At 31.0% G+C, this 15,912-nt stretch overlaps 2 protein-coding genes across 8 annotated transcripts; one reads left to right on the forward strand and one right to left on the reverse strand.

Moving 5' to 3' along the window:
* Window positions 1-38: 38 nt before the first annotated feature.
* On the forward strand, window positions 39-7,957 carry LOC132945837 (peroxisomal multifunctional enzyme type 2). Of its 7 annotated transcripts, none has more exons than XM_061015622.1 (17): window positions 39-175; window positions 1,019-1,090; window positions 1,430-1,567; window positions 1,631-1,783; window positions 1,844-1,988; window positions 2,047-2,174; window positions 2,270-2,386; window positions 2,471-2,601; window positions 4,634-4,757; window positions 4,821-4,984; window positions 5,343-5,466; window positions 5,562-5,734; window positions 5,841-6,017; window positions 6,411-6,528; window positions 7,146-7,349; window positions 7,428-7,528; window positions 7,600-7,957. In XM_061015622.1, the coding sequence occupies exons 2-17, from the start codon at window positions 1,036-1,038 to the stop codon at window positions 7,711-7,713; spliced, it is 2,166 nt and encodes a 721-aa protein (XP_060871605.1). In that variant the 5' UTR covers window positions 39-175; window positions 1,019-1,035; the 3' UTR covers window positions 7,714-7,957. The 7 variants fall into 7 exon arrangements, with proteins under 7 accessions (XP_060871605.1, XP_060871604.1, XP_060871606.1 ...); XM_061015621.1 differs by lacking the exon at window positions 39-175 and adding an exon at window positions 283-510; XM_061015618.1 differs by lacking the exon at window positions 39-175 and adding an exon at window positions 580-777.
* Window positions 7,958-8,143: 186 nt separating this feature from the next.
* LOC132945838 (zinc finger TRAF-type-containing protein 1 homolog) lies at window positions 8,144-15,474 on the reverse strand. Its single transcript, XM_061015626.1, has 6 exons — window positions 14,605-15,474; window positions 11,592-11,830; window positions 11,290-11,501; window positions 11,019-11,179; window positions 9,667-9,869; window positions 8,144-8,504 (listed from the first exon to the last, which is right to left on the reverse strand). Exons 1-6 carry the CDS (start codon window positions 14,908-14,910, stop codon window positions 8,477-8,479), a joined length of 1,149 nt encoding a protein of 382 aa, XP_060871609.1. The 5' UTR covers window positions 14,911-15,474; the 3' UTR covers window positions 8,144-8,476.
* Between the last annotated feature and the right edge of the window lie 438 nt (window positions 15,475-15,912).

Here is a 15,912-nt window from a genome sequence, read left to right on the forward strand (position 1 = left end):
TCTTTCGGCTCGACATTGTTATATTATGAAGATATATAACAAAATGTACAATATTATTGACAAAGGCACAGACCACAAGAGCACAGTTAAAAGGCAGTACCTTGTTCTGTGCAATAATATGCTACATGATGATTCGTGATAAGTGATAACTGCTATCAAACTGCTGACATCGCGGGTACTTAAAAATTAATAATATTAAAGTTCTTGCACAGGTGAAACGTGGAGAACCGAGAAGGAAAACGTCTTGCCGATTGGCCAGTGTCTGGTTGTCAGTGAATGTGCGACGAAGATAGTCGATTACTCGATATTCGAATACCTACTTCTGACAAATGACAATTATTTACAAGTTTACAACTTATACTATAACATAATATATTAATTATTAATAATTATGTCTGTAATAACTACTAACTAGTGGTCACTACTCATTACTCAATAGTCCAGACGTTCATTATTCACGTCTTCATTTGTTAGGTTGTCTGTGAATGTTCGCCGCATAAAAAATTATAGGTATTATATTTTTACCTACAGTTCTTACTTTTTTTGTTATCTGTAGTTGCGTCCTTGAAATTTCTTGTCTTCAACGATTTTTCTCTCGTAGTCTTACGTACGGAGTTCTTGAATAATTATTATTAAATATTATGCAGTTCATGCAAATTGCTTTTAAATCATAATTTATGACGATTTTGTGCATTACGAATTTTATATCTGAAGCTAAACGTTTGAAGCTCACAATTTCCGGGGTTGAAAATCGAATCTCAAAAGCAATAATTCACTGTAAATATTACTTCTTACGTAAATAGGCACATATGAATATATTTGTAGGTACTACAGTCCTTATAGTTATAATATACTCATGTAATAATATTATATAATATGAAGTTTGGTTTTCGACAATTTTATTCATTAAGTATTTATTTTTATAAAACCATATTAACCCGTGTTAATTATCCATACCTACATAATTTATAATATAGTACTTAGTAGATATAGTATATGTATTTTTTTTTTATTCTAGACGTGTCAAGACACAACATGGATAAATTACGTTTTGATGGGCGAGTGGCAATTGTCACTGGAGCTGGTGCCGGTTTGTTAAAGATAATTAATGTACCATACCAAAATTAAGTTTTATTTTTTTTAACATCAATGATTAGTTAATCTATATTTTGTGTTCTTGGCAGTTTTGATAATTAACATTACCAGATTACCTACAACTATAATTTATATTATACAGGTTCTGAGGATTATTTTTTTATTTTATATGGTTAATTAATAAATTTAATTTGTTAAATTTTTGAATTAATAAAACATCTATTAAGTTGTAACATTTATACATTTACATTAACAAAATACTAAATTTTATGTTTAATATGTTTGTTGTTCCTAACTATAATATTATTTTTTTAAATTATGTTTTGATTTTAAGGTTTGGGTAAAGCTTATGCGTTATTATTTGCTGAGCGTGGAGCTTCTGTGGTCGTCAACGATCTTGGAGGTAGTCGATCTGGAGATGGTAGCAGTAGCAAAGCTGCAGATTCTGTTGTATCAGAAATCCGCTCTAAAGGTAATTCAATTTCTGTAATTATTTATTTTCCACCAAAACATTATTAATTTAATTTATTATTAGGTGGAAAAGCTGTACCCAATTATGACTCTGTAGTTGATGGTGATAAACTAGTACAGACTGCACTTGAGAACTTTGGTCGCATTGACATAGTAGTAAATAATGCTGGAATACTAAGAGATAAATCGTTTGCACGAATAAGTGAATCTGACTGGAGTAAGTAATTAATCCAATTAATTTTACTAGAATGTTATTAAAAATGGTTTTCCCCTATAGATTTGGTACATGATGTTCATTTGAAAGGTGCTTTTAAAGTTACACAAGCTGCATGGCCACATTTTCGTAAACAAAATTATGGTAGAGTTATTGTCACTAGTTCTAATTCTGGTTTATATGGAAATTTTGGACAAGCAAACTACTCGTAATTAATTGAAATAGTATTTAGTTTTAACAAAATAAAAATATATATTTTTTTTAAGGGCTGCCAAATTGGGTCTAGTGGGTCTTTGTAACACTATGGCAATTGAAGGTAGGAAAAATAATATCAACTGTAATGTAATTGTACCAACAGCAGCATCTCGACTCACTGAAGATATTTTACCACCAGGTATTTGAATCATATTTTTTAAATATTTAAAAAGCTCAGCTTCCAGTTATGATTACATAAATACATTCTAATGTTTTCATAAAAATATTCTATAGATTTCTTTGCCGAATTAAAACCTGAACTAATTGCTCCTGTGGTTGTGTGGCTTTGTCATGAAAACTGTGATGAAAATGGTTCTATTATTGAATCAGCTGCTGGATGGGCTACAAAATGTAAGACTTTAAAAATTGTTATTTTTAAATCCCTTATTCCATGTAAAAAGCATGGCTAACTAGCTAAGTAAAATACAATTATAGGTCATTTGGTGAGGGGAACTGGTGCTATACTTAGACACAAGATTACAGACACAGTGGCTCCAGAAAATGTCCGTGATGTTTGGAATCAATTGACTGATATGTCACGAGCAACTAGACTGGATTCTATTGAAGTAATTAAATCAATATTTTGGTACTTATACATTATCACGAATATAGACCGTCTAAATTCCATTATCTCAACTACTGCCTGATGTCGCAACTACCAATCTCGACTAACCAATTACCAGTACACATGTTACTTTTATGTTAAGATGTCTTCACGTTACTTTTCTAAATGATTTCATCTTTAGAAGCCTTCCCGATTTACAGTTTTTTGTTATGACTGCTTTTGAATTCACGCTATCTTGAATCCAAACATTTTTCTTGAAATAATTAGTTAATTTGTAAGTACTAACAATTTGTATAATTTGTAAATTTCTTAGTCATAATTTAAATTAATAATAAATAATAAAAAGGTGGGTAAGTGGATGTCGCTCTGCTGTACGGTAGGTTACAAGTGGGTCACTGTAATGGATGGTGTTAAATTTGAATTCAATGATATAATATCATTGTATAAGAAAAACGATTCTGAGCGAAAACGGTCAGTCAGCCAAGTATATTTGATGATATTACTGTGAATAAAGTAATTTATATATAACCTATTTACGTGGAGCCTTGTTTTCAATTTTCAATCCTTAGTTATAAAAGTTAAACATTTTATAAATTTTTAACTACAAAAAAATTATTAAACTTTAAATTTGATACATTTTGTCAAAATTTGAACTTTAAATGCTTTTAAAAAAAAATTGTGCCTATGTATTTTTAATATTTTTCAACTTCTATTAGAACGATATATCAGGAGCCTCATATTAAATTTTCACGCTTTTTTACCCAACAAATAAAATTTTATTGATATTTATAGGAAAAAAAACTAAAAAAATTGAAAACTGACAATGTCTGTAAACAGCTCAAAAAGAGTCAAATTATTTTCAAAATGTTATCGTGTATAGAAATGCTAGTACAAACATTCAGTGAAATTTCAAGTATCTACAGTCATACGTTTTTTAATTACAACAAAATAAGAAAATCGTTACATGAGATATCGAGTGAATATCAAATGTTGTAAAAATATGAATTTCAAACGCTCATAAAAATTTAATTTGATTTTCTTGTAGACATTTTTTTTTTTTTGATAAAGGTAGACTAACTTATGGATAATCTTGTATTATATTTTCAAATCTTAGATTTAAAAAGAAAAATTTTAATGAATTCTCAACTCATAATAATTTGCTAATTTTCGTGATTTTTCCGTATTTTGTCAAAATTTGAACTTTAAATGCTTATAAATAAAAACTGTGACTAAGCATTTTTAATTTTTTTCATCTGCCTTTGAAACAATAACCTAGGAGCCTTCTATTAAATTTTCAAGCTTTTTTACTCAACAGATAAAATTTTATTGATATTTATAGAAAAAAAAACTAAAAAAATTGAAAACTGACAATGGCCGTAAACAGCTCAAAAAGAGTCAAAATATTTTGTACATTTTATGGTGTATAGAAAATGCTAATATAAACATTCAGTCAAAATTTCATGTCCCTACGGTCATTTGTTTTAGAGTTACACCAAAAACCAAAATCGATTTTCTCGAAAACAGATTTTGCGTAAAAATTCCCGTTTTTCCTTAATTTTTCTTTTGTTTTTCATGTTGCTTGTGAAAACTACTGAGAAATTTTGACCTCCCAAAGTACCAACTAGATTCACTTTCCTATCAGAAAAGTTACTATTGAAGAAAATCCAAGCACTTTTACTGTCCTAAAAGGTGATGACAGACACAAAAATAAAAAAAAAAACACACATCATTGTAAAATCAATACATTCATCGCTTCGCTCAGAATCTAAAATTTTGAAAAAAACACACATCATTGTAAAATCAATACATTCATCGTTCCACTCAGAATCTAAAATAATTTTGAATGCCAGTTAACCAAACTTGGATCCCTTGAAAATTGACCGACGAGTATTTCACAGTGAAAACTACTGTTTGGAACTTCAGGCGGTTATTGTGACACCGGTTAAGTGACTGGCAATAGTCGATATATCATAAAAGTATTAATATTTTTCATATTTATTTATGTAATTAACAAGTAAAATTGTTGATTGTAGGAAGCATCTTCAACTTTATTAGGAGTTTTAGATGAAATCAAATCAGGTCCAGAAGAAACCTTAAATGAGGCTAATGGTGTGTTCAGTTACAATAACCGAGATTCCATTATTTATGCTATTGGAGGTAAATTTTAAATATTAATTATTTCTAACTGTATATTTAAAAAAATTAATATTCTATTCTTAGTTGGAGCAAATGTAAAAGATGAAAGTGATTTACAATACTTATATGAATCTCATGAAAATTTCTCTACGCTACCTACCTATGCAGTTTTACCCAGTCTGATGGCTACTATGAGTAGTAGTTTGATAACTGAGGCAATACCCGGTAGAGAGTTTGATTTATCTCAGGTATAAGTCTTATGTTTGTGATATATTTTATAACATATAATGAAGTTAAGACTCTTAAGTCTTAACTATAATTACTCTTCTTGGTTTTTTTTCTTGCAGTTTAGATTAGACTAGGTTTTAAATTTTAGATTAGTCCTTGGTCTACGTCTTGCTACAATACTGAATCTACCTATTTACCTAAATAATATATACATTTTAAGCCATATAGCTAATAAAGTTATTAAATGTTATATTTTAGTTAAAATATTACATTACTAATTAGTATTAATAAAATATTTTTAGTGAATTTTTATTATGATTTATATTCCACTTCCAACGCTGTTCTCTATTATTAATAATTAAAGCTTATAATTTATAGGTTTTGCATGGTGAACAATTTTTAGAACTACACAAGGCTTTACCAACTGAAGCTAAACTTACTACTAAAATTTGTATTTCTGATGTTTTGGACAAAGGAAAAAATGCTGTTATTGTTGTTGATGGTATGAGATTATTTTTTAATTTTATATTTTCAAATACTTTAATATATTATATATATGCTAAATATTAAGATAATTTCCTAATTAAATACTTTTAGGTAAAACATATGATGAATCTGGTGATTTGATTATCACATCACAAATATGTACTTTTGTTTTGTCGGCTGGAGGATTTGGAGGAAAACGGGTTTCAAGTATTATGATTCCAATACTCGATGAACCTAAACGGTCTCCAGATTCTACTGTTTCAGAGAAAACTTCTGTGAATCAAGTAACGATTTTTATTTATGCATTAGCTTATTTGTTTCTCATTATTTTGAATACAAATATTACTACAATTATTTTGAAATATATTATATTCAATACATTGTTATTAGGCAGCGGTTTATAGATTATCCGGTGATCTAAATCCTTTACACATAGATCCATCATTTGCACTTGCTGCTGGTTATCAAGTACCAATACTTCATGGTTTAGCAACTTTAGGTATGTCAGTAAGACACATACTCAAACAATTTGCTGATAATGATTCAAAATTATTCAAATCACTTAAGGTATTTACATAATAATTTTTAAAAAAATGTTGTTGATTTCATTAAATTACATTTACATGAACTACAATGGCTATACATAATAAGGTTGAACTTAATAATAATATATTTATGACTTTATTGTTTGTTACATTTTTACTTGATAAGACAGAAGATAGGATTTTAATTTTAAAAAAAATTGCTAAACAAATATTATAAAAATAACAATATCAGCATTTTAAATTAAATTCCTAATAATTAGAAGAATAAAAAGTATAAGTTGAGTTTGTTGAACTGTACTGTGTAATATGAATACTGAATAGGTAATATAAAATAAATGTGCAGAAAAAATGAAACTCATGTATAGGAGGCATGGAACAAACAAATCATTAATTTACAAACTACATTGACCTCTAGGTGAGATTCAGTAAACCAGTTGTACCAGGCCAAACATTGTGCACATCAATGTGGAGAGAAGGTAACCGCATTCACTTCAAAACTACCGTATCTGAGACAAACGACACAGTTCTATCAGGTAATTTTTATTAGGTAATGTAATTATTTGTTCTCATATTTATCATATTTATTTATGTTTATTTTATACATAAACTAAAAATATTATTATTATAAATATAATGTATTTATGTCTAGCCGTCTAGATTATATTTATTTGGCCTTGACAGTTACATTTAATAATTTAAAACAAATATGCACACATAAAATTGTATGTATAGTAGTATACCTTTAATTATGCCACCTATTCAATTACTTAACATATTGACCTATTCAATTTCTTGACATATTGAACTATACAATTAATATTTCCATGCAGTTGAAAACAAAATGACTACAGATTTTTTTTTAAATTATCAGCAAATTGTTTAAATAAAAACACAATTATGTTTCATCAAGCTTATCTTATATTTTCTGTTGTTATATTTTTATTATTTTTGACCGTGTTTGGTATTATATTATTTGTAGATTTTGTTTTCACTAGGTGAGTTTCCTGTTTCAGATTTAATCTACAAATGTATAAAAACATATATATTTTTTCAAGGTCAACACCTAAAATTGATGAAATAAATAAAAGATAGTTTGAAAATATTTATTTTCTAAATTAATTTACTTGGAATCATTACTGGTATATTTTAGGCGCTTACATGGAATTACACGAAGTTAGATTGCCAGCCAAACCACATGTGGTATTGTGCTCTGGGAAAGTCGAAGAACTACCAAGCGATGCAGTATTCCACGGTATGAAAGAACGCATAGAATCTAATCCAAGCTTATTAAAATCTATAAATGGGGTCTTCGTTTATCACATCACAAAAAGTGGTAAAGTCACAAGTACATGGAGTAAGTGTTGTTTTATTAAAAATACATTGATAACTAAGATACTTGTTCCAAAATTAATATATAAAAATTAATAATTAGCCGCAGATTTGAAGATTGGTAAAATTTATCGTGGAGAACCTGAAAAAGGCATTAAAGCAGATACGACATTGACCATTGATGATTCAGACATGATTGATTTGGTAAGTATCCTATATATAATATTGTTATTATACATTCATAATATTATATATTGTGAAAAAATTTTATTCAGGCTCTTGGAAAGCTAAATCCTCAGATGGCATTTATGAAAGGTAAATTGAAAATCAAAGGAAACATCATGTTAGCTCAAAAATTAAAAGCATTAAACACAGAATCCAAATTGTAAAGGTAATTTTTTGTTTTGGGAATCCAAGGAATTTAATTTAATATAAGGTTTATGGTATGGTGTTGAGGGTAGGGATTTCACCTTGGATCATTATTTTAAGATAAAGTATTGTTGAACATTTTTTATATCTTTTATTTATTTACATGTTTAATGATCTTTTTTATGTAATTTGTTACTTATTGTTTTTATTCCTTTCTTTATTTACCAAGCTATATTTATAATAAATAAATTTATTATTTATTAATGGTTATTTATCTCATTTATCACCATTGTTTACTTAATATTTAATTATTAAACTGGTCCAATTACTAATCCTTAAACTTAAATATATGTGTTTATACTACAACAACTATTTTGAGTTAAATATAAAACATTTTCAGTATATTATACCAGGAGAATAAACACAGTAAAATAGAAAAATCAATTAATATAATAACTTTGATGTGTCACTTTATTTATGTCCAATAAAATATTAAAATACAATACAATAAGGAAAGATAAACGTGCAGTAGGGCAAGGTGAAACCATGGGGGAATGACGTCAACAATAACATAAAATAAAATAATAAGATAAAAATAAACTATAAAACTTTTAAAAATTAGCTTAATACGCTTTGTTAATTAAAAAAAACTATTATATCTATATACGCCTAGGTAAATAATAATGAAAAAAAAAAAAATAATCATTTCAATAATATAAGTGGAAACAGCTTTTTGATGATTAAATATTACTTTATTTATATTTATATGTATTGAATTTGTGATTATTTCGACACCAAAAACATGATCAACCTGTAAACAATAAACAAATTGTTAAAAAAAAAACCATAAATAAGCTAAATTACGATTATTATATTACAGACATATATCAACTTATATTTATGGAAAATAAATATGTGATTTTTTAAGCAGTCTCTCCATTTTTATGTTTATACATGTCATCAAATTCTTCTTCTTTTTTTTTTAAGTAAAGATAAAGACGATATTTTAAAATACTTTATTTTTTACAATACTTAATGAGTATCCTCAATAACCAATATTGGTTTTTCAAATGAGAACCTTTATGTTTTAATGCAAATTGTGATTAAGAGGATTTTTCTGAAAATGGTGACATATTGTAATCAAAATTTAAGCAAAAAGTTTCCAAGTTATTCTACTTTAAAAACTAAGGATAATAGTCTGTTAAAAACTTTGTTAATCGATATGAGCTTGATAATTATAATTAAGTATGCAACATAAAATATTTGATAATAATTACTACTTAGTCAAGACATATACCCAGACAGTTTTGTAATATTACAAAATACTTATGTATTAATATTGCACCTAATTACTATCAAAACAAAAGTAAATAATATCCTTTTAATAGACTATTATGCTTAGTACTTTAAATTAATATCCCTGAACATTTTTGTTCAAATTTAAATTACAAAACGTCGACATTTTTAGAATTTGGTTCAAAATTTACATAGAAAAATGTTGGTTTTCATTTGAAAAACAAATGTTGGTTAAATAATAAATATTGTGAAAAGAATTTGTATATGCATTATTGAAACATAAAAATGGGGTGTGCATATTTTAAAAATTACCTTGTATATTTTAAATATAATATGATAAGAAACATCAAACATAAACATTTTATTTAATTATTTAATTTTTTTTTTGACATTTATTTTACTGACTAATTTACTGTAATTACAAATTAGGCATCTAGTTCATTAAAATTGTTGGATTCGTATCTTATTATATTATGTTGTAAAACAAAATTGAAAATATTTATTATTAAATACAAGGTATCATATTTAACATTTTTAAATGTATACATTAACATGTATATTGTATACTCAAGGTAAAATTGTTTTAGTTATTTGAAATAAATTTGAAAATGTTATATTAAGAAACAATCTCTTTTTTCATAATTCTTATTCAAAATTTAATTTTTTTGGTTATATACCTCAAGTTGATAGTTTTGGCAGCTAACAGCCGATTACATTCGGCTGAGTCTGGTAATGGCAATGTTACAAATTGTGTTTCTGTTTCATTCTCGTTGAATTCAAACTTATATATTTTCGGATTCACCTTCATATCACCAAATGGTCCTTTAACTACTAGATAATGGACAGACATAGGTGTGGGGATTTTGGTTTTCAGAATCAGCTATTTACAGATGATCAGCATGACGACGACGACATAATTGAGGGCGTAAAGGAAACAGAGGAATGAATAAAAAAAAAAAAAAAATCAATTAGTATTTTCAGATAGTACAACGAATAACCTGCAAAAATAATCCTGAAATATTAGTAGTAAAATATGATTATTAAGTAAATTTTTTAAAAGTATATTAGTCCGAATGCACCTGAAAAACAAAACTCAACCCAAATTATTATACACAGTGCTTCCAAATGTTAGCATAACTTACCAGGACAAGAAAAAAAATTAAAGCAATTTAGTATATTTCTGACTAATGACTTACCAAAGCTTACCCTTTATACAAATAAAAATGAATTTAAGAAAAAAATACAATTACAAGTGTTTAATAAATATGTTTATATTAACCTAGCAAGAATAATTAACAAGAATCCGTAAAGTTTTACTTTGAGAACGTCGTAAAAAACAAAAACTGTTTATACAAAAAAATCCTGCGATCTGATCCATATTGGGCGTCTTTAATTGATGTTTCAGCCGTTGTTATCTCTTCGATGGTGTTTAGGTAAAATGTGTCTAGACGTGGCGGACGTAGAGAAACGGGCAAAAACAAAAAAAGAAACACATTTTATAGATGGCAATATGAATTTTGTCGTGCATGTGCCGATTCAACGATAGATTGATTTGAGAGTCCATACCATGAAGATGATGCCGTTGTAGTAGTAGTAGTACTAGTACTAGAAGTAGTAGTAGTAGTGTGGTCTTGAAAACTGTGAACGTTTATTAATATAACAAAAAATATCTTGTCTCCTGTTTCACAATTATAATTGAATTATCCATGTCACATTGATTATAGTTGAAAACACGTCGTCCTTAAACGTTACAGTGATGACTAATGGCATCCAAATTTTTGGTGTAACCTAACACTGAAAGGACTGACAACACGTATATGGATACTTGTGGTTGTGTTTTACGCATTTGTGTATATTATGGGTTAATTATTGTTTTTTTTCTTATATTAATTAGAACTTACCTGTTTTTTTCTATGAAACAATGTTTTTAAAATTATTATTATATTATTTAAAAAATAGGATAGTGAATACAATACAAAAATTTAAAAATTAATACATTTTTTTCCTACAAATGTTGCACATAAATTACCTGGTATGACATGTGACGATCAACACTTAACGCTGGGTCTCTTTGCATGTTATTGATGCGGGTTTTGACAACCCACTGAAAATTGAACGCTGAAAATCTGGCAGTCTCATAGTACAACTTGTGTACAAACTCTTCTGTTCGGTATGGTTTTAATTGCAAATCTAAATAATGTGTTTAATCCAATTAAAAGCATATTGATTTAATTTCAACTCTAGTTGGGCTACTTGGCCTTATTTAGTTAATATACTATACTATATATTTTATAATTTACCATTAAATGTTATCTTTTCAAAACTCATCAAGTCAAATATGGTGTCATATAGAAGTTTCTCTTCCTGAAACTTTTGGTCCATAGCATCAAGTGCAGACATGACATCTTTTCCCGTAGTTGATGGGTGAGGGCACACTTTTTCATGTTCAGATGCTTCATGACTGGGTCCACGCCAAGGGCAGCCTATCTTACTGTATCCACATTTTACTGGTCTAAAAAAATAATATAAGCAAAATATAAACGTTTATCAAAAGCACAATTTATTTCCAATGAATAAGAACAAAATATGCCTAACTGCTTACCGTTCTGCACAAAGCTGTTGTTCGTGATGTTGTAATGTGTTACGTGGGAATTCTTTGGCGCAAAACTGACACTCTGATGGTAGTTCACTGACTGCTTTCTCAACAGCCAAGTTACGTGTGGCTGTGTTTTTCGCAATGTCCACACGACAATTGGGACATGTGGCCATTTCATCTCGTAAACGTGCATCAGCCAACAAATGAGCAAAGCATCCAGCGCACATTAAATGTCCATTTGTACACTGTGAACAAAGATAATATAGTTTGTACCCACAACTCACGTCGCAGATTATTATATATCTAAATTCAAAAGTTTAAAACCAGAAACATGAATTAAAATTTTTAGTCTACTCGAATGATAGACAACTGCACATAAATCAAATGACATGGGACCGTATAAGTAGATTATATTTTGAGTGTTTATTTTTTTTTTTAAGTGAGAGTAATGTGAAAGGGTTAAAATGTTCACTAATTACTAATGTAAGTTGCTTATACTTACTGACGACTAAAAAACTATAAAAAACTATAAACCTATTAGATAACCTAGTTAATAGGTCTATGTAAGATCGATTTTCAAAAGCCAATTCCTAATGATAGGCACCCCAATGGAGTGGCAAAATAAAGGGAACGACACTTGGGGATGTCCACAGCTTATCAACCTCCGAGTCTCGAGAGATTGAGTAGTTTCAAATTGCTAGTCAATTTTTAAATACTGTCGGGGGCTTGCGAGTAGCAGTTAGTTGACTATATGAAAGTTTTATTATCTTCGCGCTCTCATCGTATTGTCAAAAATATGTTGTACGGAAGGTAAAAGAACAGATCGTCGTGTAAGATATAATCGTCCAAATATCTAATATATCGGATACATAACATATTAATATATTATATGTACTGTAAAATCTATATACCTATATATTATATTATCATTCATTATAGTTTATAAATACTAGTAGGTATTTATTGTACAATGATAAAATATATTAAGTTTCGCATTCACGACTCCTCGTTAATTCAAAATTCTACAAACATATTGTAAGCAGGCGCACAGCCAGAATTTTTTAAAGTTTGATGTTTTAATTGAATACAACTTTTTGAGGAGTGTTCACACATTTAATATATTTTTGTATTATTCCAAAGAGGGGAGGGGGATGTTCTAACACACAAAGCTCCACCCTCATCATTAATATTCAAACATCATTATTCATTAATATACTATATTACTATAAGTATGAAAGAACGCAGAAATAGCAGTTGAAAGCATTATTTTTGAAATCCTAGTCCAAGGGCACAACAGTAATTGTAATTATTATAGTGAAAGTGTTCACGGAAAATATCCATTAAAAATGTTAAAATATAGGTACCGCATAACATTCGTTAAATAAATAAATAAACGGTATAATATAAATATGTAATAGGTGACATAGTGATAGTCTTCGAATGGTGTCAAAAAAAATTAAAAACGGATTAGCGAGCGACGTCTGTCACATTGGAATGCCGGAAAAAGTCACTGAAAAATTACAAAATTAAAGAAGGTACCTATTGTAAATTGTAATGTTAATACAATGATACGCCAAATAAGAAAATAAATAAGTAATAGTAATCTTACGAATATTTTGACATAAATATTATAATTATGATTAATGATAAAGAACAAATCCAAAAATATCTCTTCTCGTGTGTTTTGACCAACCATCTAATTCTTGTTAAAAAGTTCCGAATTTTTTTTTAGCGAGTCAGCGTTACAATACACAAAATTAATAATTAACAGTTCGGTTTTTAGTGACTTTTTCCGAATACCGCCACTGGCCAGTGCTCTCGACTTGGCAAGATTAAAAGTAGGGGACCTCTGTTTACTTTTAAAAGTCTTGTTAAACGTTATTGAGCCGACGTGGCTATGCCCCCACACCCCTTAATACCACTTTATAAATCATATAAAAAATATTTATAAATAATCAATTCAAAAATACAAGTTAATATTATATTACATAGACGTATTATAATTTATAGATCCGCTGTAATGAAATAATCCATAGGACAAATTTACATTGGTATCTCGCGCATTTCGATAAAAATTCAGAATGATGAAGCGTCCCGTGCGTTCCTTTCAAAAATAATAGTAGGCCAGCAGGGGTAAGCTAAAATGTCTGAAAAATTAGTTGGGGTACTCAGTCCCCCTGGGCTCCCCCTCCCCCCCCCCCAAAGTCGTGCATGAGACGGTCCGACACATCACTAGCGCGGGTAAACATAATTTCGCGATATTGTTTTTGGCCCAGTTTTTAAGGGGCCGTTGATGCTTATTGTGACTGTTATAGCGTTATACGGCTGTGCCATATATAATGAATAATGATTTTATTTTGTTCGGGTAATTAATGTTATATTTTATTAATTGGCAATTTTGAACACTCGCGATAATGTCAACGCGATGTGAAACAGATACCGGAAAGACCCAGCCGGCCAACGATGATATTGACGGCCCAAAAGTGTATTTTTATAATATAATATTAAATTGCACACGATTTGTAACAATCACATGCTGCCGGACTTTGTACCGCGGACGTTGCACCGCGATTTATCTCGGGAACACGCGCGAAATTATTGACGAACACGCCGCTGCAAGGGCGTTTTGTTTGGATTGGGAAATGCCAAAAAAAGGCCGTCCCTCTGGTACCATAATATAACTGTAATATCGTCATCGTGACGCGCAATAATACGGAAACGAACCGACGAAATTTCGAAATAATATTATAATATTATTTTATTGCAACAACCATCGGAGAAAGGCCATAAACGAGATTCGCGCGCGCATAATTTAATGTCGTTGACCCAAGGAATACAGCCGCGGCGGCGGCACGTCGGTCAGCTGGTACGACGACGACGACAACAACAATAATAATAATAATAATAATAATAATAATAATAACAACAACGAGACGGTCTTTTAAAAATAGAACATGCGACCGTCCGGTTGTCGGGAGTCAGGACGGAGCGCAAAGCGTACGAAATCACCGATTCTCACCTGATAGATGGACGACCTGGGCAAGTCCAAGCACACGGCGCAGCACAGTATGCCTCCCAGCCTGTGCTCCAGCTTGTCCGAAGCGGAGTGCTGCTTGTCCGCGCCACCGCCGCCCCGGCCGAAAACTTCGCCTCCGCCGCCGCCTGATAGCTTGGCCTTTTTTGGGTTCGGTTCGCCGTCGTCTTTGGTGATGGACACGTTCTGCTGCTGTTGTTGCTGCTGGCCATCCATGGCCACCGTCATGTTTTCCGACTGGCCGCCCGTCTCTACTGCGGCCGTCTGGGCCGAACCTTCGCCGTCGGACATGGTCCGCTTTTCCCGACTGTTTTCTGAAAAACAACTCGGACGTGACGAATTGAGTTTGAGCAGACCCAAAGGTTGTGTGTCAGAATAATGTCGTCTACTCGCTATTTTAAGATCACTAGGATAGGGTTGTACAAACGCGACACTCGCGCACGGCTTCAAAGGCGAACTCGGAAACGATAAAAATAAATCGCAAGGCAAAGGATAAAAAAAATTGAATAATATAATGTTCGACTGGTGCGCGACGAGCCAAAGTGGTACGGGAAAAAGGAAAACGATATAAAAAAAAACCAACAACTGCGCCGTAATAATAAATACAACTTGTCCAGCGGAGTAGCGGACGGGCGGGCGGGCGGCTGAATCGCCTCAGCTGTTCGGTCGGCCTGCGCGCTTCAAGGACGACGAACATGCGCACGCGCGCGGACTTAATCTACGGCCCGCTATCGGCGATGCGGGCTGGTGAACGGGCGGTGCGCTTCCCTTGGGCGGTGACGGCGGCCCTCGTCCGGATGACGTGTACACGTAGTTACGACGCTACACTGCCGCCGCCGAGAGACCTAATGCGGCGGGACTATTGCGGGTATTGATTATTTGATTATCGCCGACGGCGACACGGCGTGCGCGTGCTCGTCGTCACTCGTCGTTGTCGCGGTGCACCATAGAGTAATATTACTCTATGCGGTGCACGAAACGTCGTGGCACCCCAAGGACGGTATATTATTATTATTATTACTTTTTTCTCATAATAATATACTTTCGCAATGTTGCGGGAAGTCCTCCTCCTCCTCGAACGTCGTGCGTAAACGCTCTCTCGACACGCAATTTGCGTTGTAATAATAACGGACCATAATTGTTTGTCTTACACTATATTTATTGTAATACATTTATACTTGCGCTTTGTAGTTTGTACTTTGTACTGTTAGTTCACTGGCAGTTCGAACAGTTTTATTCATGGCCTCATGGGACAGTAAACATTTTTCAACCTGCCTACCCCTGAAATTCTGA

This window comes from Metopolophium dirhodum, chromosome 5 (assembly GCF_019925205.1).
Source record: "Metopolophium dirhodum isolate CAU chromosome 5, ASM1992520v1, whole genome shotgun sequence".
NCBI lineage: Eukaryota > Metazoa > Arthropoda > Insecta > Hemiptera > Aphididae > Metopolophium > Metopolophium dirhodum.